The following is a 24,508-nucleotide window of genomic DNA, read 5'->3' as shown; positions in this document are numbered from 1 at the left end:
AGCTTCTGCCAGCTTCAGTGTGAAGCTTCTGTGTGACGTAGCTGATGCTGTGGGAGAGGATTCAGGCTGCTCTGCCCGGAGATGGGACGGATAATTAGATTATTCAGACAGAACAGATAAATCAAATAAACCCGCTAGTAGTAGCAGTAGTAGTGAAGGGATGTACCGAACCTTATGTGCCAGTGTCTGACACCTCCTGCCTGGGTGTTATGCACAAAAAAAAATGGCATACTGTGAAAACCAGCCCCCACAGCATACGCCGTATACAGTGGTGTGAAAAAGTTGGTGTTTACCCCCAATATTTCAGATCATCAAAAAATATATATATATTAGTCAAAGACAACACAAGTTAATACAAAATGCAGTTTTTAAACTGTTCCTGTTCTAATCCTACATATTCCTGTGTGAAAAAGTGTGTGTTTGTACCACAAGTTAAAACATAATTTAACTGTTTCAGTTTCTCTAGCCACACCCAGGCCTAATTACTGCCACACCTGTTCTCAGTCAAGTAATCACTTAAACAGGACCTGCCGACAAATCAAAGTAGACTAAAAGATACTCAAAAGCTCATCTCAAAAGACATCACGCCAATATCCAAAGACATTCAGTAATAAAGAAATTGAGATCTAATAATTTGGAAAAGGTTATAAACCCATTTCTAAAGTTTGGGACTCCAGCAAACCACAGTGAGAACCATTGGAAATGGAAACTGCTGACCAAAATTACCCCAAGAGTGCAGAGATGACTCATCCAAGAGGCCACAAAAGACCTCTTCACATATCAACATTCAAAGAACGGCAGGCATTACTCGCATCAGTTAAGTCATTTTCAAATCAAATATGTCAGCATAGTAAAAGAAGTTGTGAGGTTGTGGGCAGGGAACTCTGCACATGTTGCTTGTGTAAACAGCATGGAGCAGCAGAGACAGTGTTCGTTCATAGCAGTATACTATGTGGCTAATATATCAGATTAGGGCAAGGGCAAATCCATCACATCACATGTCCACGTCATCAACACTCCACGCCTACCGCAAAATCTGCAGGATCTGTGTGAGAACTTTTACGCTGCATGGGATGGATTCTCGTAGGACACCATTAGGAACCTCTACATTGCATTGCATCTACTGTACATTCCTTCTGGGTACAGCAATTATTTTGGATGACGAGCGTAACTATCCAGACCTTTGGAACAAATACAAAATTCAATATTTACTCAATTCTAATTATAAGCCCTGTTAAAACATCACAGTGTTCCACCGAACTGCTAATTTGAATACCGGCATCCAGAATGTTTACCCAAGAATTCCAAAGCATATCTCTTTATCCGCATATCTGTATATCACAACAACATCTGCAACATCTCCATTTCAGTGGTCTTCAGCTTTTACTAGATATTTCACAGTTAAATAATCAGCTATTTATGAAAAATCTTCTTTCTTTCTTTGTTTCTTACTGGATTTTTTTAATTAAACTGATATAGAAAGTATGATTTTTGTATTGCTAAAATTTTGTATTTTATTTTTTTTAATACTATATGTATCTCTAAGCTTTATAGAACAATTGCACTTACTAACATTTACTAATCCATGATGAGAATCTGGCAGAAGTTACAAACTAGCCTTGCACTAGTTACACACTACATTCGTATATGTGTAGACCAATAAATATGGCTCATATCTACATTTTTTAATCATCTGTTGTTCCTGGCAACTTTTTCAAAGTTTTTAAATAGTACTGCAATCCCACACTTCCTATCCTGAACAACTGTATCCTAAGCAAATTCATGCTAAATACAAAATTCAATATTTACTCAATTCTAATCACAAGCTCTGTTATAACATTGGTGTTCCACTGAACTGTTAATCTGAATACTGGCATCCAGCATGTTTACCAAGGAACTCATATCCGTATATCAACACTTTCAATATCTCCATGCCAGTGTTTTTAGCTTTTACTAGATATAACATTAGTTTAGTATAAGAATCTACTATTTATGAGAAGTAATTTTCTTTCTTAGCTTTATACTTGATTTTTTTTATTGTACTAAATATTCCTCTGTTTTTAAAATGATCTCTTTTTAATACCATTTGCATTTGGTATTTTAAAAAATCAGCTTTACTAAATAATGTTCAGTAAAATAATCTGCTATTTATGTGTTTCTAATTAAGACCTTTTCTTTCTTTATTTCTCAATTGATTACACAAATTAAAAGTTTAAAAAGGGTTTATAAATACTTCTATAGAAGTTGAAGTACTAACTTAAGCTTTTTACTCAAGTAAAAGTGTAAAAGTAATGATTTCAAAACAACTCAAAGTATAAAATTAAAAGTAATGTAAGGGAGAAAAGCTTAGGTCGCACCTCAGGAGCCAATAGTGCAAGACCCCCCCTCCTCAAAACACATTTTCTAAAAGCCATAATGACTGTAATCTTATATTAAAACGTTAATGTTGATCAATTTGGAATGCACTAGGCTGCTATCTGTTTCAGCTGCATATATGCCCATTGAAAATTAATGTATTTTAGTACAACACATATATATAAAAAAAATCTTAATTAGGACATTTCGAGTTCGCGCGCGTTCTCTGGAGTCTCTGCCATGCATCATCTTAAAAATATATCTGAAAATTAATTACTTCAGTAAAGTATAGATAACCAACGTTTCAACTTAAGTAACTTAAAAAAAGTATTTTTACTTCCCACTTTACTTCCACTTGACACCTCTGACACTGATATAGAAATTGTGATTCTATGTTTTACTATAAAGGTTTCACTTTTGGTTCGAATCCTGTTCATGTTCATTGCCATGGGCTACCGGAGCCCTGAGAGAGCACAATTGGCCATGCTCTCTCTGGGTGGGTAGATGGCGCACTCTCTCCCCACTTCACTCCAAAGGGTGATGTCGTTCAGCACAAGGCTGCGACTGTGAGCGGATATATCGGAACAGAGTCACTGCACTTTCCTCTGAGTGCACAGTGTGATGCTACTTGCCAATGCTACATAGAAAATTGTCGGAGTCTGACTTCACATGTATCAAAGAAGGCATGTTCTAGTCTTCACCCACCTGGTGTTGGGGCATCACTAGTGAAAAGGGGAGTCCTAATGAGTGGATTGGGTAATTGACCTTGCAAATTGGGGGGAAAAAACCTGAACTAGAACAAGACAATTCTTCTCTAATTGGCACTCATACAATACCATACACCATAGGAGCTCAACACGCTTGCAGGAGAACACTACTGCTAATTCTACTACATTAGCTTACAGATAGCATCACGCTGATAATGGGTGGAGTGTGGCAGTTATGCTCTCTGGAACTCACACTTACGGATGGCTGGGGAATCACTGAAGAGAATCTTCGTCACTCAGAACCCCCTCATTGGATTCGTACCAATGCCTCAATTAGTTCATTGTGCTTCTCCATGTTTTAAAAGCTTTTATGTTTTCTGTAGCTGTCCTGGGCTTCGTTTTTACAGAAGCAGCACTTTTCTTTATTACTGATTAGCACCGGTTTATACAGTCCGATCATTTCTCCTGGTGGATGGAGTTGAATTATGATCTCGTGCAGATCATTTGCCAGCATTTTAAAAAAAGAAACCCGCAGTGATGAGTTCTGCGTATTATTTAAAAACACAGCACTGCAGAGTGTTCAGGACAAAACAGATTACAAGAGTGTGTGTGTGTGTGTTTGAGTGTGTTTGTGTGTGTAAATGTTTGTGTAGATCGTGTGTATTATTGGCATTTCTGAACACACACCCACCCCGTGCTGCAGGAGTGACCCGGGGTGACCGGTGCGTTAATCCGCAATGTGAGGCTGAGCACTTAAAGTCTCCGAAATCTTTTCATCTTAATTAAATGCGGCTCGTGGAATCCGTCCAAAAACATTTCCAACAGTTTATTCTGCGCAGAGCTTTCAGAGGAACAGCTATTAGAGGAACTGCGTACTCACCGGCCCAGACTCCACTTCCATTATATACACGCCCAGTCAAAAGTTTAAAGACTTCTGAGTTTTTTTTAAAAAGCAAGAAAAAAAAGCTCTGGATTCTGTAGTAAATCAGTAATGATAATTTTAGAGATTTTTGTTCATTCTTCTTTGCAAAACAGCTCAAGCTCAGCCAGGTTGGATGGAGAGCATCTGGAAAAAAAATAGACCATCTAAAACAATGAGTTTCTTTGATTTTACCAAATTGAAAACCTCTGGAAAATAATCAAGAGGAAGATGGATGATCACAAGCCACCAAAACACGCTGAATTGCTTGAATTTTTGCACCAGGAGTGGAATAAAGTTATCCAAAAGCAGTGTGCAAGACTGGTGGAGGAGGTTCTTCTTTGCAAAACAGCTCAAGCTCAGCCAGGTTGGATGGAGAGCGTCTGGAAAAAAAATCAGACCACTTAAATTGATGAGTTTCTTTGATTTAGACAAATTTAAAACCCCTGGAAAATAATCAAGAGGAAGATGGATGATCACAAGCCATCAAACCAAGCTGAACTGCTGGAATTTTATACCAGGAGTGGCATAAAGTTATCCAAAAGCAGTGTGCAAGACTGGTGCAGGAGATCACCAGCTCAAGCTCAGCCAGTTTGGATGGAGATAAAAAAAAACAGCAGTTTTCATGTCTTGCCACAGAATCTCAATGCAATTTAGGTCAGGACTTTGACTGGACATTTTCTTTGATATAAACCACTCCGCTGTAGCTCTGGCTGTATGTTTAGGGTCTTGCTGGAAGGTGAATCTTCCTCCCAGTATCTAGTCCTGTTTTTTCATGGGTGCCTAAAAGACTTCATCTCCCTAAATTTTTAAAAAACTTTGGCTCTGAAAAATTTTCGTCTCTCAAAAATTTTGAAAAAACTTTGTCTCTCAAAAATAAAAATAAAAAAACTGGTGTTGTGCCAAATTTGGCATCCCTGCCAAAAAGTGGTACTAAAAACCTATTATTTCTCTCAAATTTTGGCACAACACCCGCTTCATTTGTTCTTTTATTGTTTAATAGCCTGCCTTATCTTTCTCTAATTGGTTTGAAAGCCTGAGACATTTAAAAAAAGTGTTTAGATTTAAATAAAAGAGTAAAATAAACTACAACCTAAAAAATCTGCTTTTACTGTACGTGTCTCAGTTCTCAGGGGGTGGGGTCTAACCAGCTAAAGGTCATCAGGAGGAAACTCTTGTGAATGGGCTGTATATACAGTAGGAGTTAGATGGTAAGAAGGGGTTAAAGGAGCTGTAAATTGAAGAGTAAGGCTACACTGCAGCTCAGGCCTGTCCCGCTGTTCTGTTTACATCCTGATTGCAGTTGGGTTTCCTCTGAAATATTCAGGAGGGAGCAACACTACAGCGGGTCAAACCACTTAGAGACACGACACCTTCCTCACCGGCCTGGCACCATCTGCTCTCCGCTCAGCTTATTCTACTGCATTTCCCACCTACTCAAACTCCACCCACCCCACCTAACCCCGCCCACTCTTTCTTTACCCCAATATCTCTCTAGGATGTACACTGATGACCTCGTCAGTACAGGTGTACTAATACAGAAAACCAAACAAGGAGTTTCAAATGTGTTTCTGAATCCAGCTCTCAATTTTCTTATTCATGACTCAACTGCCCTATATGATGGTCTTCACTTAATATTAGTATTGACTCAGTTTTGTTCTCATTAGTATCAGAAATGAATCTGTCTCACTAATTTGGCCTTGTTCTTATTTTGTTGTCACTTGGTCTTAGTTTTGATTTAAATCTAAGTCTTAAATCAGTCTTGTCCTTATTTTGTGTTGACTTGCTCTAAGATTTTACTCAGACTTGTTCTTATTTGGTGTTGACTTGATCTAAGTTGACTCAGAAATGAGTCTGTCTTACTCACTTGGTCTTCAATTAGTCTTGTTATTACTCTTGACTAAGTCTTGTCCTCATTTGGTTTTGACTTGGTCTAAGGCTTGTTCTCATTTGGTATTACTGTGGTCTACGTTTTGACTCAGCCTTATATTTATTTGGTCTTGACTTGGTTTAAGTCTGGACTCAGTCTTGTCCTCTTTTGGTTTTGACTTGGTCTAAGTCTTGTTCCCATTTGGTATTACCGTGGTCTAAGTCTTGAATCAGCCTTGTTCTCATTTGGCCTTGACTGGGTTTAAGTCTTGACTCAGTCTTGTCCTCATTTGGTCTTGACTTGGCCTAAATTTTAAACAGAACAATTCAAGACTAAATGAGAAAAAGACTGTTTAAAAGTTAGGCCAAGACCAAATAAGGACAAGACTGAGTCAAGACTTAAACCCAGTCAAGGCCATATGAGAACAAGGCTGAGTCAAGACTTAGACCAAGTTAAGACCAAATGAGAACAAGGCTGATTCAAGACTAAGGCCAAGTCAAGACCAAATAAAATCAAGTCTGTGTAAAAACTTTCAAGACTTTCAATTCAAGACTAAATGAGAACAAGACTAAGTTTTTAAACAATCTTTTATTTGGTCTTGACTTGGCCTAAGTCTTGACTCAGTCTTGTCCTTATTTTGTCTTGACTTGGTCTAAGCTTTGACATAGTCTTGTTTTCATTTAGTCTTAGTAATGAGTCACTTACTCACTTGGCCTAGACTATGTATTGTTCTCATTTGGTATTGACTTGGTCTAAGTCTTGACTCAGTCTTGTCTTCATTTGGTCTTAACTTGGTCTCATTCTTGACTCAGTTTTGTTCTCATTTGGTCTTGTTCTTATTCAGCAATGTGTCACTCATTCACTTGGCCCTGACACGGTCTTGTTCTCATTTGGTCTTGACATGTTCTAAGTTTTGACTCAGTCTTGTTCTCATTTGGACTTGTCTTGGATCTAAGTTTTGACTCAGCCTTGATCTTATTTGGTCTTGACTTGGTTTAAGTTTTGACTCAGCCTTGTCCTCATTTGGTCTTAGCTTGGTCCAAGTCTTGACACAGTTTTGTCCTCATTTGGTCTTAGCTTGGTCTAAGTCTTGACACAGTCTTGTTCTCATTTTGTCTCATGAGTCACTCGCTCACTTGGCCTTGACTCAGTCTTATTCTCATTTGGTCTTGACTCAGTCTACAAGGGTGGGCTTTTTATATACCTTACAATGATTGGTTGGTAAAATGTTGTCAATTCTGCGAGGTGCCTTTCTGGATATTTTGTCAAAGTCCCTTTGAGTGCAGGAGTGTCCCTTTATTTCTGTTTATAAATCTACAGTTACAGTAGAAACAGAATCACCAGCGCAAAATATTGTACTCATACTGCTGCATGACGCACCAACAAACCAGGCGGGAGTCTGATTTCAGCACAACACTGCTTCTTTTTCTTCTTCTATTGTTTACTGATTGTGGACAGCCTGCCTCAACTTCCTGTAACTGGTCTGAATGTCTGAATAATCTATTACAGTGTTTTTATTGACCGCAATTGAGCTGATCCTGCCCAATACCACTTCTTTTTTTGGACCATGTCTCGTGGCCTCTCGCATTTACTATTTTGGTTCAGAATAAACATGGTAGGTGGGAAGAAACCTTTACACTGAACACAAAATAGGTGGTCTAGATAAGTTTATAGTTCCAGCAGGTCTTGAAAACATCTTAATCTCAAACTCATTATGCCTCTCGGTTCTCACAGTTCCTCTGATTTAAACAGAGAGAGTTCATGCAGTGAAATAAAGCTCTGTATTATTATTCCTCCTGCCGTCTTTCAGTCACACAGGAAATAGATACACCTTGTTCTTCTGCTGGATTGGGCTGAACAGGGAGAATGTAACACAGGTATAATTTGCTGGTTTATGACTCGGCTGATAGGATGGATGTGGGTAATTTGGAGCATGTCTGCAGCAGGAGTAAACATGATTAGGATATTGTTTCAGTGCTGGAGTTTAATAAAGGATGAAATTACTCATTTTCCTTCTAATTTAAATTAAACTTCCCTCACCTTCACACAGTTCAACCTCAGATCCAGAACTCTGAAGAACAACAATATGAAACATCAGATCATGGAATAAATCTACTTACAATAAATTGCATTTCAAAAAAATATTTTTAATTAAGAGCAAGTGAAAAGTGGCCAGTCAGTAGAAGCGCAATGTAGGTGGGTGTTTTTTAACAAAGTGTCCACTGAGTAAAAATACGAGGTACACAAGTGTTTTTAATAAAGTGGCCAATGGTAGAAGTAGAACGTAGGTATGTGTTTCTAATAAAGTGGCCAGTGAGTGGAAGTACAAGGTAGGTAGGTGTTTCTAATAAAGTGGCCAGTGAGTGGAAGTACAAGGTAGGTAGGTGTTTCCAATAAAGTGGCCAGTGAGTGGAAGTACAAGGTAGGCAGGTGTTTCTAATAAAGTGGCGAGTGAGTGGAAGTATAATGTAGGTAGGTGTTTCAAATAAAGTGGCCAAACTCAAGGTAGACAGGTGTTTCTAATAAAGAGGACAATAAGTAGAAATACTAGGAAGGAAGGTGTTTCTAAAAAAGTGTCCAGTGGGTGGAAGTACAAGGTAGGTAGATGTTTCTAATAAAGTGGCCAGTGACTAAAAACACAAGGTAAGGTAATGTATTGTTTGCCATTTTCAGAAGAATTTCTTTTATTCTTTTTTTATTAAGATTTTCTATTATATATATATATATATATATATATATATATATATATATATATAATATATATTATGCCAACAAACCGTACAGCTCACAGGACATACTGTGATTCTATCAGTCGTGAAAAGGCCAGTGTGTTCATTCAGTGACATCAGAGGAGATGATGCACAGCATTATATCACACTATACAGGCTAATGAATCCAGGTCATTTAGAAACATTTCTCCATTTCTCTGTTTCTCTGATAAAATGTCAACCCCGTCACTATTCTCAGCTCCGCTCCGTCCGACTGCAGCACACTCTGCTCTTCTATCACTCCACAGGAAGGATGGATGATCTGCTACCAAGCCTATAATCTGCAGACAAGCTTAGAGTCCATTAACATTCCCCACCACTGACCTAATAGACTCGATTAGATCCTATTAACCACCCCGTCACTCAAGCATAAATCATCATTTAGACTCGATTAAATATTCCCAGCGTTTATGAATTTCATTTCATAAAATAAATGCTCTGAATGACAATATTTTTGTTTGGAATTTGGAAGAAATGTTGTCCGTAGTTTATAGAATAAAACAACAATATTTAATTTAGTCAAACATATACCTATGAATAGCAAAATCAGAGAAACTGATTCAGAAACTGAAGTGGTCGCTTAATTTTTCTTTTCCAGAGCTGTAGATCTACAATGTGTTTAGAAGGGAAAGCTGACCTGCTTCAAACAGTACAAAATTATACTGAATTAACAGTAATTCAGGATAAAGTAAAGCTTGGAAACATGGCAGAGGTCTATTCATCTACAACACACGTGAGAGCTAGCCAGGATAGTGTACAGCTTTCAAACATGGTGGAGGTAGTTTCATCTACAGGGGTTGGACAATGAAATTATAAACACCTGTCATTTTAGTGTGGGAGGTTTCATGGCTACATTAGACCAGCCTGATGGCCAAGCTTCATTAATTGCACATTGCACCAGTAAGAGCAGAGTGTGAAGGTTCAATTAGCAGGGTAAGAGCACAGTTTTGCTCAAAATATTGCAATGCACACAACATTATGGGTGACATACCAGACTTCAAAAGAGGACAAATTGTTGGTGCACGTCTTGCTGGCACATCTGTGACCAAGACAGCAAGTCTTTGTGATGTATCAAGAGCCACGGTATCCAGGGTAATGTCAGCATACCACCAAGAAGGACCAACCACATCCAACAGGATTAACTGTGGACGCAAGAGGAAGCTGTCTGAAAGGGATGTTCGGGTGCTAACCCGGATTGTATCCAAAAAAAATAAAACCACGGCTGCCCAAATCACGGCAGAATTCAATGTGCACCTCAACTCTCCTGTTTCCACCAGAACTGTCCGTCGGGACAAAAAATGATTGTGGTCTAAAACCAGGTGTTTCAGTTTCATTGTCCAACCCCTGTACATCTTACAGTGAGAGCTAGTGAGAGCTGATCTACTTCAAACTGAATTCTGAATCTGTGTTTATTCTTGTTTTGTGAAACCGTGAGAGACTCTATGCTCTTCTCCACATGACCTTTTGTTCTGTACAGCCCACAATACTGACCACTCAGACCATACAGATACACACCAATACACCCACACACACTTGCATACATACATATATACATACATATATGTTTGGACATATTTATGCGTGCACACACCTACGCATATTGCATGCCTATAGTATTTGCTTGCACGCACACACACACACTGACATGATGACAGTACATAGTAACCTTTTTCACGAGAAGTCATCATTCATTCTGAACATACAGTACCTGCTCCCTCGTTTCTCTAGAGGTTGAGAGTAAACTGCGCTTTGTGCTTATTCTAACAGTGAAAATGAATCCTCGCACAGCTTCCTGGAACTCCCTGCTCTCCTAAAGCCATAGAGCACAATTTATACTGGGTGTTTTCATTAGAACTATTTGGTCTGGTAAAAAAAAAAAAGATTACTTTCCGTTCATTTGCACCCTTGAAGCAGTTTTGCATTTGTTTGTGCTCCCCATGTTTGAGATAAACAGCTGTTCAGGTGCAGTTTAACCTGATGTATTACCCAGAAAATAATTACTACCGCTTTTAAGGGTGTTTTCAAACCTGAAAGTCTGGATCAGTGTACGCGCCAAGGTTCATTTGGTCTTTGTTACATTATATTCTGTACATTTAGTGCAGTAAATTTTGGTTTCACACTGCAGTTAAAGCATTTAAAGCAGAATAAAAAAAAAACTTTACTCCGTCCTAGCTATGTGGGAGGAGCCTCTCTATACTTCATATCCTCTTTGTAAAAGATTATCCTTAGAGTCCTTTTATTTCTGTTCACATATAAGAGTAAATCTATGGATACAGTAAATAAATTAATGCATTGAAAGTCAAAACAAGCCAAGGGGAGACGGATTTCAGCACAACACCAATTATTTTTTCTTCTGGTATGCCTCAACTTCCTGTACTTGGGTGCTGACTGATATTAGAATAGGTTGACGGTCCAACTTTTCTCCAGACCTAAACCCCATTGAAAACCTCTGGGATGTAATCAAGAGGATGATGGATGGTCACAAGACATCGAACAAAGCTGAACTACTTGAATTGTTGAGGCAGCAGTGGTATAAGGTCACCAAAAAGCAGTGTGAAAGACTGGTGGAGAACATTAGTATTGTTGTTGTTTTCGTTGTTCCTAAATTAATATGAACGGCATATGGGTCATAAAAGACAAGCTCCACCATGACCTGTGGATTCAGTAGGATGATTCAGTAGGATGTAAGTGTGTGTGAGTGTGTGTGGGAGGAACATGGTCAGAGCTTTAAAATCCTCTGATTCTGAAGGAGATAAAAAACTAACTCAGTTTCCTCACAGACCGACGTCAGCAACCATGTCACTAAACCAAGGCCACAGGCTGTGTGTGTGTGAGTGTGTGTGTGAGAGAGACAGTGTGTGTGTGCAAAAGACTGAGCTGGAACAGGCTTTACATCACCTCCTGAAACACACAAACACACACACACACACGAACACACACATCTGCCGTGCTACCGTAAGCTGCTGTTACCATAGCTACAGACTGGGCCAGCTGAACACACAGCCATGCACCCAGCCATTATTTCTGCTGGAGAGGTGCACACACACACACACACACACATACACACACACTGTAGCGTATTTCAGTGTTCAGTCAGTGATGAGCTTCATTCATCCAACAGCAGCTGCAGCAGAGTTACATCCTCCTTACACAACAGCACACACACGCACACACACACACACACACACACACACAAACCCACACACACTCCACTTTTTTTTTAGCTGCGTGTCATGCCTCCCTACACCTGTCACACTCAGGACACTTAAGCTGCTAGTTAACTCAGTATTGTGTGAAAACGGGTATTTTTGCTCCTGTGCTCCCCCTACAGGCGAGGAGCGTAATTCACTTTTACTCTACTGCAGTAAATACAAATCAAATGTTGAGCATCCCCTTACGGACAGCTGTACATGTCACTGGTGGAATCAAAGAGGAGGTCAATATGAGGGTCCAATTTCCACATCTTGGTTTGTCAGGTATGGAACACAATAGCAGGTAAACACTGTAATCAGATATGGAGTAAAACACCAGTAAATATTGGCAATGTGTTGGATAGATGGAGACAGTTTGGAGCCCAGAAGGACTACAAGACAGATGGTGAGCTGCTAATTTTCTCCTGAACAGGTTAGCACTGAGCTTAAGCTAATAATAATAATAGCTGATCATTTTAACACTTGAGTCTCACATTTATACTTTGTGGTCCGCATACAGCTGTGTTATCAAAGCAGTGAGATTTTTAAGATAGGTACAGTAATCCAGACTAGTGCTGGCTAGTTTCCTAGTCTTCTTATAAGAGCATTTTTTCCCGGCCGTGTCCCAATTCACTATGGGGGGCAGCGATAATGTATTGGTCCACAACCCTGAGGACACTTTGAATGGTGTGTTTATTCTTTTTTTTCCTTTCTTTTTGGGTTTATCTTTTTTTTATCTGGATTTTAAGATAAACTGTTCTGCAATTGGGTTCAACAACCCTCTGGACTGGAGAGCTACTAGTCTGTAGCACTCCATCCCATTACACTTCATTTTCCAAAACCACCCCGGCACCTAATGGCTTGGACAAAGTCTGGCCCGTGGCCAAACTTAATTGCTGACCCCTGTACTACAACATGCTACTGTGAAATGCTAACAATTACAGCATAGGTGGAGCGAATGAGCCCCAGCTGTACAGCACCTCGGCAGAAACCACTGTAACTAAAATATAGGAAATATGGGATTATTATATGCTACCATTGTAAAAGATCTTAAAATTCGTCTTGCACTTGTATGTGTAGGTTCCGTATCTACAATCTGGCAACCAAGTCAATGTAGGAGAGTGCATGCTAGTCAGCGATGCTAATTTTCTGCTTGTAGCCTGTAGATGTTTCCGGACAGGCGTGACATGACCTATAGTGAACTCTCTGGAATAACGTTCGGACCCATCTATATATAGGGCAAAGGTCAGCAGGGTTTTGACTCACCAGCACTCGTCCGGTCAGCGTCTGCGCAGAGATCATGACCCCGGCCCAGTCCTTCACTGAGGTCATCCAGCCCACCTCGCTGACCGCCGCAGCCGCTTCCTTCTTGTCTCCAACTTTACCGACTCCATCACCTGCTCCAATGGGGTTAATGACCCTCTGAACATCCTGCAAACACACACACACATACAAATACATACACAAAGGTCAGTAAATGGCCAAGTTGTGACATACAAGTACAGGTGGAGTAATTGAGCATTGATCATTAAAAGTTTATGATATAAAAAACTAAAAATATTAATTTAATGTGAATTTGCCATAAAGGTAAATATGTTTACAAAAAGAAGTTTTAATAAGATACTAATATAGTACAATTGTGTGAAAAAGTTTTTTCCCCTAAACCTAATTACTGGTTGGGCCACCCTTAGCAGCACCCATCGAAAATAAAAAGCCTTTTTAAGGTCATTCTAAGGCCACTCCAAAGTCTTCACTTTGTTTTTCTTTAGCCATTCAGAGGTGGACTTGCTGGTATGTTTTGGGTCATTGTCCTGCTGCAAAACCCAAGTTCATGTCAGCCACGCGGAACACCCCCCCCTCCGCTCTATATCATAAAATCCGACGTGAACGGCGCATCCTTTGACCAGTATTCTGTTGAATTGTGCTACCTTTAAAACCGTGTTCCCGTAGTGTATATTTAATGTCTCGTAAAACACGGAATCAACCGGAGATCCGATTTAAACCTAGAGTTACTTACACAAGATAGCTAACGTTAACTAGCTCCGTAACCAGAAGCTGCAAGCTCCGCCTGTGGGCAGTCCTGAGTCGAGGTGGGCGAGGCTATGAACTCACTAATTGACGTCGACACCCTTTCGTCTCTCTGATCGACTCGTATTTCTGAGGATTTTCTTTTACTACTTTTGCCACTGCAGAGAGTGGAGGAGGCTGAGGAACATTTTCATATGCAGCATCATTTACAACTGAGAGAGACCTATAGTATTATTCAAAGCACAAGAAAAAGTGGATTTAAATTCCTGATTGAAGTGGCAACAATTAGTCATCAAGGTGCTTGGTCAGGTGGCACTAGATTGTTGTGTGTTATGCAGAGAATCGTGTTCAGTGTATTAAAAAGTGCTGTTTTGAGATGCGAAATCTAAAGTGTCTAAAGCAAAAAACGGGTTTAGAGTGTTGGAGTCTTAATAGGAGTTGACTTTCTCTTTGTATCAGTTTTATATAATGGTGCTGCACATGTCATTTTAGTGGGATAGCAATTGGAAAAAAACTGTAATAAACAATGCCAATCAGTTCTCACCCAGAGTAAATATCATAAAGATAATAGAGATCATAACAGAGCTGATGCTGTATAATTTAATTATGTGTAAACAGCCCAGTTTACTGGTTTCTACCTGCTGCAGTTTACGTCATTTATATTTATTACGGCAACGTACAGTGAGAAACTACAACTACATTAACTTATCACAAGGGGGACCACAGTAACCACGGCAACCATTTATCAAAATGTACCAGCTTAGTGCACACATTCTGAGCACATCCGCTGCATGGACAAAAGTATTGGGACCCCTGCTGATCATCATATTTTTTACACTATAAGGCGCGTTTGAAATCCTTAAATTTTAATCAGAATTTTATCAGTCAGCTTGTAAGGAGCAGTAAAGCCTCTCCGCTGAAGTGCAGTGTTTTACAGGAGTTTCAGTTTAGTTCTCCAGCACCGGGGCTGGAGTAGCATTAGCCTTTGCTGCTCACCGCTATTTCAGGCCTGTAGCCTGCTGTGAAGAGTAGCACTGCTGAAGCAGCATTAGCCGCTAATCATGCTAGCTTTTTTGCCGTTGAGAGGTGAGTATATTGGACTATAGCCTGCATGTTTACAGTGTTAAAACAAGCTACGTGGGATAAACCGCTAGATAATATCGTCCTGGCTTACCGGAGCATTCAGGGTTCCTCAGTGTAGCTCTGTCGGGTGGCATTAGCCGCTAACCGCTAATGCTCCAGCCTTGGTGCTGGAGAAATTTGTAAATCTAAGCTTACTGTAAATAATACTTACTCACCCAAACACAGTTTTCAGGAGAGAAATCTGTGTAGATTAACATCCATCGCTCGTTTAACTTTAAAATAAAGTCTTTTTGTTTACTTAGCTTAGCTTTACTTAACTCTTAAAATGCGCCTTACAATCCAGTGCCTCATGTATGAGAACAGACCAGAAAATAGACATTTGTTGATAGTACACCTTATAATCAGGTGCGCCTTATAGTGCAAAAAATACAGTAATTAACTTTCTTTTCAGAAATCAAGGCTATTTAAAAAAATGTTTATACTGCTTTTGTTGTAGTAACTGTCTCTACTGTCCAAAAAAAGTTTCTACTAGATAGTGGAGCATTGCTGTGAGGATTTGATTGCATTCAGTAAGAAAACAAGCTTTAGTGAGGTCATGATTTTAGATGATCAAAAGCTGTTCTGATATAACAATATAACCTCCCACCTCTTCCAGTACAGTTTCATAACATCTGATACAACTACCATCATTACATACAAAGCCAAACACACACACACACACACACACACTTTCTCTCTCTCTCTCTCTCTCTCACACACACACACACACACACACACACACACACACACGCAGGCAAAAAGGGCAGACCGCAGTTTTAAATGTCAAGAGGCTTTTTTTCCTGGATCACGCCTAATGAATTTAATTAATTAGTCACAGAAATGATTCAGCTTTAAGACGCACATGGGACACAAGAGCCTTTAAACAAAAGCAAGAGAACACAAAAATGCCCTAAAACAAAAAAAAAGGATCAAAAAATAAACTAAGTAAAGGAATTAAAATATTTATATGTATTCATATCATGATTTTTTTTTTCTTTTTTTGCATGTTCATTACTCTTAAATGTTTCAGGTAATCAAACATATTTAAATATTAGTCAATGATTTTTATTATTAAGGGAGAAAAGAAAAATACACGGCCCTGTGTGAAAAATGTCACACCTGTTCTCACTCAAGAAATTGCTTAAATAGGACCTGCCTGATGAAGCGAAATAGACTAAAAGATACTCAAAAACTAGACATCATGCCACTATCCAAAGAAATTCAGGAAGTAATTGAGATCTATTAGTCTGGAAAAGGTTATAAAGCCATTTCTATAGTTTTGGGACTCCAGCGAACCACAGTGAGAGTCATCATCCACAAATGGCAAAGATGTGGAACAGTGGTGAACCTTCCCAGGAGTGGCCGGCCGACCAAAATTACCCCAAGAGAGAGGCGCCGACTCATCCAAGAGGTCACAAAAGACCCCCACAGCAACATCCAAAGAACTGAAGAACTACCGGCCTCACTTGCCTCAGTTAAGGTCAGCATTCATGACTCCACTATAAGAAAGAGACTGGGTAAAAATGGACTGCATGGCACAGTGCCAAGATAAAAACCACTGCTGAGCAAAAAGAATAATAAAGCTCGACATAATTTTGCCAGAAAACATCTTGATGACTCTAAACTTTTTGCAAGGTGTGTGTCCCAGTACATCTGGCATAAAAGTAACACCGCATTTCAGAAAAAGAACATCATACCTACTGTAAAACATGGTGGTGATAGTGTGATGGTCTGGGGCTGTTTTATTGCTTCAGGACCTGAAAGACTTGTTGTGATAAATCGAACCATGAATGCCGTTGTCTATCAAAAAGTCCTAAAGGAGAATATCTGGCCATCTGTTTGTGACCTCAAGCTGAAATGAACTTGGGTTTTGCAGCAGGACAATGATCCAAAACACACCAGCATGTCCATCTATGTGGCTGAGTTATAACAATTCTGTTAAGAAGAGTGAACCAAAATTCTTCCACAGCTCTGTGAAAGACTCATTGTAAGTAACTGCCAACACCTGATTGCAGTTGTTTCTGCTAAGGGCAGGAAAATGTCATAGAAGGCAGTATTACCACACACAGTGGACAGTGCAGTGGTGATAATGGTGACCAGCGGTGTCTGGCTACGATTGTCTGGGTGAAATCCAGCATTCTTCAGCTTTCATGGGACATGCCAAAAATCATGGAACATAACACTAGTTCCTTTTCTATGATTTTATGCATGTCAGTCTGTGTGTGTGTATCCATCTACCAGCTATATATTATTAGACAATTGTTAGAGAGATTTGTGACACTGTATCATTACTGCTGCATATATGCATATATGTATGTCTCCTGGTGCCCTGACAGCGTATATAAACAGTAGTGTGTGTGTGTGTGTGTGTGTGTGTGTGTGTGTGTGTGTGTGTGTGTGTGTGTGTGTGTGTCTATGTGTCAGTGTCTTAGTGTGTGTGTGTGTGTGTGTGTGTGCTAGCAGCTGTTGGTGAATCAGTGTGGACGCTGCAGCTCCTGGGGGATTTTATTTTTAACTGTAACTACACAGTCCTGAATACCAGCCTGCTCTCTGCCACTCACTCTACCACACTGGCACAGCCCAACAGTACCAGCGGGTAATGACCACTGGTTTGGTCCTGTCAGGCAGTCCACACCATAAAAAAATCAGGAAATTCCCTTTAGAACCAAAAATATAGACAACCAGCAAAAGCAAGGCCTGTTTACATTCAGATTACATTTTTCAACAAGACTATGCAGAACCACATATTGTACACATTACAAAGACATGGCGTAGGAATCGGGGGGAGGGGGGGGTGGGGGGTGGACGTGGACCCACCCAATATCAGAAATAGGTGGATTTGTCCCCCCAAAAATAACATGGAGAAAAAGCTGTAATTATTTTAAAGTTTATAAAAACTTTTATTTTGAAAACGCACTGAAATCTGCACCCCTGCCATGAAAAGCACCTCCTCTTGGGAGCACATTTGTAAATAAAGTTAGCTAAAGCAATTATCTCCACTTTTATCAATGAGACGGTGCTGATTTTAGCACCCAGCCAGGAAAAGCACCCCCTCTCGGGAGAGGCTGCTAGTATCTTGTAGTATCTACAGTATCTTGGGTATTTCCATTTTTTAAGGAAAGTTAAAGCCCGAGAGGGGGTGCTTTTCCTGGCAGGGGTGCTGAATTCGGCACAACACCAACTTTACACACAAGGTTAATGATGAGAGTAATGAATCTCAACAATAACAATATACTGAAATAAAAACGCCTTTTGGGTAATGTCTTGTTCTGCTAACAGACTGGGAGGGTTTAAGTTATCTAATGTTTATATTAACTGCTGCCAAAAATCACTATGAAACGTGAAGTTACATTATTTTAATAAAAGGACACCATCGCAAGAAGTACTTTCAGTAGAAAAAATTAAAAACACAGGACCCAACACTAAGAATGGAGAAAATGTAAGTATACAACAGAATTAACATGCCAATACATGATGATGATGATAATAATAATAATAATAATAATTCAGATTTTCTAAAAACGTGTTTAGGTTGTAAAGTCACCTTTGGTTGGATTTAACTAATAATAAACAGAAGCACAAAAAATGTATTTTGTTTTGTTTGTGATTAACTGTTCTAAGTCACTATAGGGTGGGCTTTGATTCATATTAGCAAATGCATCCCCCCCAATGTCAAACCCACTCCTACACCCTTGGCCGCAGAATAAGAGGGTACAGGTACTGGAACTGGCCTGCCTGCAGTCTTGAACTCTCCTCTGTAAAGTGCGTTTGGAGGATTTGTAAATGGAAAATGTGAAGACAACACTCTCCTCTTGCACACATTAATAAACACCTGGTTTGCAAGAATAAAAGAACACATTAACACCTGAAACACTTCATCTCTTGGTGTCTTCTGTGCCAAACATCTTTTAAGTGTATTGAGAAGGAATGGAAACATTACGAAGTGGTAAATGCTTTACACTCTGTCTGTTGAGTTTCTTGGTCTTTATGATCCTGTTTGTTCACAAGTGTTCTCTAACAAACCACTGAGTCCTTTAGAGAACAGGTGTATTTATACTGAGAATAAATTACATATTAATTAATTACATATTAAATACTTCTGAAGGTAATTGATTGCACTGGATTTTATTTAGGGGTTTCAGAGAAAAGGGGGCTGAATACTTTTGCATGTCACACTTTTTTATCATGTCACTGTTTTTATATAACATCTAATATTTTGGGCTCATTTTGTTTGTAATTTAAAAGTCAAGTAATGTTTTTTAATGTTTATATTTTCCAAACAGTTTTCCAATTTAGGTTTGTGTATTTAAAAAAATAATAATAATAAAAAATAAAATAAATGTATTAATTAATATCTTAAGGTGGGCGATATGGATTTCAATGTATTTTGCAATAACCAAATTTTGGCTATTTTTTTATTTTATTAATTTTAAGAATATACGTCTGCAACAAAACAAATATTAAATTTGTATTTTGTATAAATTTACCAGTTTTAAACATTTAATAGAAACAAAAAATATCCGTACTTTTTTTTCAATTAACACATGATTTACCATCACTACATTAATTATTAAATTATTAAATTATTAAATTATTAAATGATGAATAACAAATATTACTTAATTGAAACAGTAGTTAAAAATAATGTAATTATTAATGTATTAACTGGTGTCAATAAATAATTAGTACTGTTAATTAATGTACCCTTATTCCAACATTAAAGTTTTATCAGATGTCACACCTGAACTCCATTGCCCTCACTCACTTCCTCACATCACTTCCTCACATCACACAGCACATTAATGATCACCTGATATTCCCCAGAGCACAATCACCTGAATACTGATTTCACCTGTTCCTCTCTTTGTATACACTATATATACCCCTTCACTTTATTCACTCACCGCCGAGTATAAGACTGGTTCCTCCGGCTTTACAAAGTGTTTATCTTTCCCATGTATGACTGTTTTTGTATTTTGTATGATGACGATTTTGCCTTGCCTTCCTACACTGCCCTGCTGTGTTACTGACCTGGACTCTCTCACCATTCTTGATATTATATCTTCCCTTTGTGTTTGTGAGTACTAGTTTGAATTACTCTTATTAGGAATTAATAAAGCCCTTTAACTTTCAATAAACTGGAATTAAGGTGGAATTACAAGGTAGGTGTTTCTAATAAAGTGGCCAGTAAGTGGAAGCGCACCATGCGTATTAACACTGTGGTAAGGAATGTGCAGTATATTGTGAAGAATGTGTAATTGGCCTCATGGCGTGTGCTTGAATGTGTAATTGGAGTCCCGGCGCTCAGCCTGTCCAGGATTAATGAACAAGACTGAAAATGTGGCCCTCAGACCCTCCGCTCCTGATAAATATTTCATCTAGAAGATGGCAAAGTTCAAAGACTGATAGCCACGGCTGATGGAACTGCTGCCTCTGTCCAATTAATTCTGAAAATATCCCTCATGAATCAAAGATCTCCGCCGGTCTGATCTCGGCTCTAATGGACCCCTAAACCCCCGGATCTCGTCTCGCCCGTTTCATCTGCACAAAAACCCAGAGACTGAAGATCTGAAGCTCCATAAAGAGCCACCACCACAGCTTTCATCTCACATTCACACACCTGAAACCATCACACAGAGTCAGCACACAGGGGGTTCCAATAAAATGCTCACAGAGAGTAGAAGCACAAGTGAGGTAGATGTTTCTAATAAAGTGTCCAACAGCGAGTAAAAGCACAAGGTAGTAGATGTTTCCAGTAAAGTGGCCAGTGAGCTGTGTAAAGTCTGTGCGTCTGGCAGACTAACACCTCTACCTCGAGATAGGAAGGCACCTCACAGAGCGGAGAACTCAAAAGATAAAATAGTGCCTCATGTTTAGGTATAAAAATCCTTTACTATAAACACCTTTTATGTTTGATATTAGTATATACAGCTCTGGAAAAAAGAGACCACTTAAAGTGATGAATAATCACAAGCCATCAAACCAAGATGAACTGCTTGAATTTTTGCACCAAGAGTGGCATAAAGTTATTCAAAAGCAGTGTGCAAGACTGGTGGAGGAGAACATACCAAGATGCATGAAAACTGTAATTAAAAAACAGGGCTATTCCACCAAATACTGATTTCTGATTTCTCTTAAATCTTTATGAATATAAACTTATAACTTATACCTAAACCTATAAACTTATAACTATTTTTTCCATAGATGTTGTGTGTTTGTGTGTGTATATACATAAAATTGCCATTTTAGTGTGGGAGGTTTCATGGCTAAATTGAAGCAGCCTGGTGGCCAATCTTCATTAATTGCACATTGCACCAGTAAGAGCAGAGTGTGAAGGTTCATTTAGCAGGGTAAGAGCACAGTTTTGCTCAAAATATTGCAATGCACACAACATTATGGGTGACAGACCAGAATTCAAAAGAGGACAAATTGTTGGTGCACGTCTTGCTGGAGCATCTGTGACCAAGACAGCAAGTCTTTGTGATGCATCAAGAGCCACGGTACCCAGGGTAATGTCAGCATACCACCAAGAAGAACCAACCACATCCAACAGGATTAACTGTGGACGCTGTAAGAGGAAGCTGTCTGAAAGGGATGTTCGGGTGATAACCCGGATTGTATCCAAAAAACATAAAACCACGGCTGCCCAAATCACGGCGGAATTCAATGTGCACCTCAACTCTCCGGTTTCCACCAGAACTGTCAATAAATTGTTTTTGTTTTTTGGATAGTTTTCGAGTAAATAAAATGATGGAACGGTAGAATGAAATGATGAACAATGGAGCTACACCTAGTACTTGTGTAATGATTTGAAAAGTTGGGGGTGAGGTGATATAATCATCCAACAGTGACAGCAATCAAAGCCTTACAGAAAAAGTAAAAGCAGTACATGTTAGGTTATGTAAGGCAAAACTCCCTTAGAGCTGGAGCAGGAAGAAAACTCGGGAGGAACCAAGGCTCACATGTACTTACAAGGCTAGTATATAAGGGGGGACCCATACCCCTTTGGTCAGACAACTTAAATTCAAATATGTCTAATATATTTAGGTGAATAGCCACACCAGCAGTGAAAGCAGTTGGAAAATTTCTACTTGTCCATATAGAAGACTTGTGACAGTCTTGCATGTGTGTTTTTCATATTAAGTTCATTAACTCAGAGAGAGAGCGTTTATTAAAGCATGTAAAAGTGAAGCCTGCTCGCAGAAGCTTACGCCTCAGCACAGCTGGAGCTGGATCTGCTGGGTGATGATCCCTTAACTGCTCCCTGTCACACTGATTAGCGCTCGTCAACTCACAGAGTGTAAAACATTATGCAAATGCATAAGCGAGTGATAAACGAGAGAACCTGCTCGAGTGAACGAGGCTCGCCTGCTGTTCCAGCCAGTCCGGTCTCCAGGGTTCATTAATCTACAGCTAAGATTAAGTGCAGCCTAACAACACACCGTCACCATCAACACACACTGTGCGGGACTGTAGACTAAAATAGATTTAAATAGGACCTGCCTGAAAAAAAGCAAAGTAGACCAAAAGATACTCAAAATCTAGAAATCATTCAAATATCCAAAGAAATTCAGAAACAAATTAGAAAGTACAGGGGTTGGACAATGAAACTGAAACACCTGTCATTTTAGTGTGGGAGGTTTCATGGTTAAATTGGAGCAGCCTGGTGGCCAATCTTCATTAATTGCACATTGCCCCAGTAAGAGCAGAGTGTGAAGGTTGAATTAGCAGGGTAAGAGCACAGGTTTGCTCAAAATATTACAATGCACACAACATTATGAGTGACAAACCAGAGTTCAAAAGAGGACAAATTGTTGGTGCACGTCTTGCTGGTGCATCTGTTACCAAAACAGCAAGTCTTTGTGATGTATCAAGAGCCATGGTATCCAGGGTAATGTCAGCATACCACCAAGAAGGACAAACAACATCCAACAGGATTAACTGTGGACGCAAGAGGAAGCTGTCTGAAAGGGATGTTCGGGTGCTAACCCGGATTGTATCCAAAAAACATAAAACCACGGCTGCCCAAATCACGGCAGAATTCAATTATTGTGCTCTAAAACCAGGTGTTTCAGTTTCATTGTCCAACCCCTGTATATTCTCATTTACTTTGTACATATAAAGCTTTATTCAATTCCAACAACTATTTTTATGAGTTCTGGAGTTGATCTTCTGCTAACAGAACCACATTGCTCTATAATAAAATATTCATACTAAGCTCTGCTGTAATTGAATACGACTGTGTTAAAATTAACTCTCCACTTTCTGCACTACGTCTTTTAATCACTTCTTCCTCCTCCTGAAGAGAGTTTCATCATTTGCCTTTGGAGAGTTAAATTAAGCACCGGCTGCTCGTCTACATCCATCTGCATTAAAGCTCTATTCAGAGAAATACATTAAAAGGGCCCGGGACAATTCCATCAAGCCGCTGCATTATTCAAGCAAGCATTCATTTAATTCAGCCTGTCCCGCTCCGCACTCCACCCGCCTGCCCAAACAGCCCCTTCCATTTAATCCCTCCATCTCCATCAGCATCCGAGTGATGCTTATAAATCAGGGCCTTGGCCAGCGCAGGTCATTTGGTTAATTAGCTGAGAAACCGCCCCCATACAAAAGAGCTTAACATCCATCATCCAAAAAACCCTCATCTGCTAGATTACACAGCGACAAAACACTCCCACCAGTCCAGCACAGCCCCACACACACAAACAGCACCAACCGCAGCCTTTAATCACAATATTCTGCAAATAGAATGAAAAACAACACAGGAGTATCCAGTATCCAGAAGCTCATTTTAGTCTGTTAAAAAATCCAGTTCAATACTACCCTGTATGTCCTATAACTATACTCTTTAACCCTATAGCACTCATTCTACCCTATATACACGCATTCCAATTATTATGCAAATTGTATTTAAGTGTCAGAGAGATTTTTTTTTGTTTCTCAATTAAACTCATGGATGGTATTGTGTCTCAGGGCCCAATTAAAGGGAAACTACTTAGGAAAAGAAAAAGGATCTCCCTGCTGCAGAAACGGCTGCAGTGGATCCAGACATACATAAAGACTAATTTCCAAACAGTCTTGTTTACTGATGAATGCCGAGCATTAACCCTGAATAGATCCAGATGGATGGAGTAGTGGATGGTTGGTGGATAGACACCATGTCCCAACAAGGCAACATCATCAGCACCTTTAACCAAAACATTCCGTAAACTTTTAACCAAACATTTAAACTTCTCTACAGAACACACTGCTTGAGCTACATGCATCAAATATGGCACACCTATAGAACTAATACTATAGATTTATGTGGCAGACTGATGTGTTTAATGTTATGGCTGATGATTTTACCCTAAATATTTAGATCTCAGTCTGTTACATACTGAGCAGATTTCTATATTGGAGGGTGTCAGATCTTTCAGTCCGTTCCTCAATGTACTGTAATAAAATAATTTTATGTGAATTGTTATGTAGTGGTGCTGTATTTCTTGTTGCTGGGGCTCTAAACCCTAAACCATATATATATATATATATATATATATATATAT

The 24,508-nt window shown here is 39.3% G+C and overlaps 1 protein-coding gene across 13 annotated transcripts in view; it reads right to left on the bottom strand.

Annotated features, from left to right (window-relative positions):
• The window catches only part of LOC103038321 (calcium-activated potassium channel subunit alpha-1-like), a 162,206-nt gene that overhangs the window by 112,524 nt on the left and 25,174 nt on the right, over positions 1 to 24,508 (bottom strand). For all 13 annotated transcript variants that reach the window (XM_049464508.1, XM_049464512.1, XM_049464513.1 and 10 more), the window contains exon 2: positions 13,077 to 13,241. In XM_049464508.1, coding sequence (XP_049320465.1) covers positions 13,077 to 13,241 — 165 coding nt within the window. The remainder of the gene's footprint in view (positions 1 to 13,076; positions 13,242 to 24,508) is intronic.

This window comes from Astyanax mexicanus, chromosome 15 (assembly GCF_023375975.1).
Source record: "Astyanax mexicanus isolate ESR-SI-001 chromosome 15, AstMex3_surface, whole genome shotgun sequence".
NCBI lineage: Eukaryota > Metazoa > Chordata > Actinopteri > Characiformes > Acestrorhamphidae > Astyanax > Astyanax mexicanus.
This window is presented reverse-complemented; position numbering and strand designations above follow the sequence as displayed.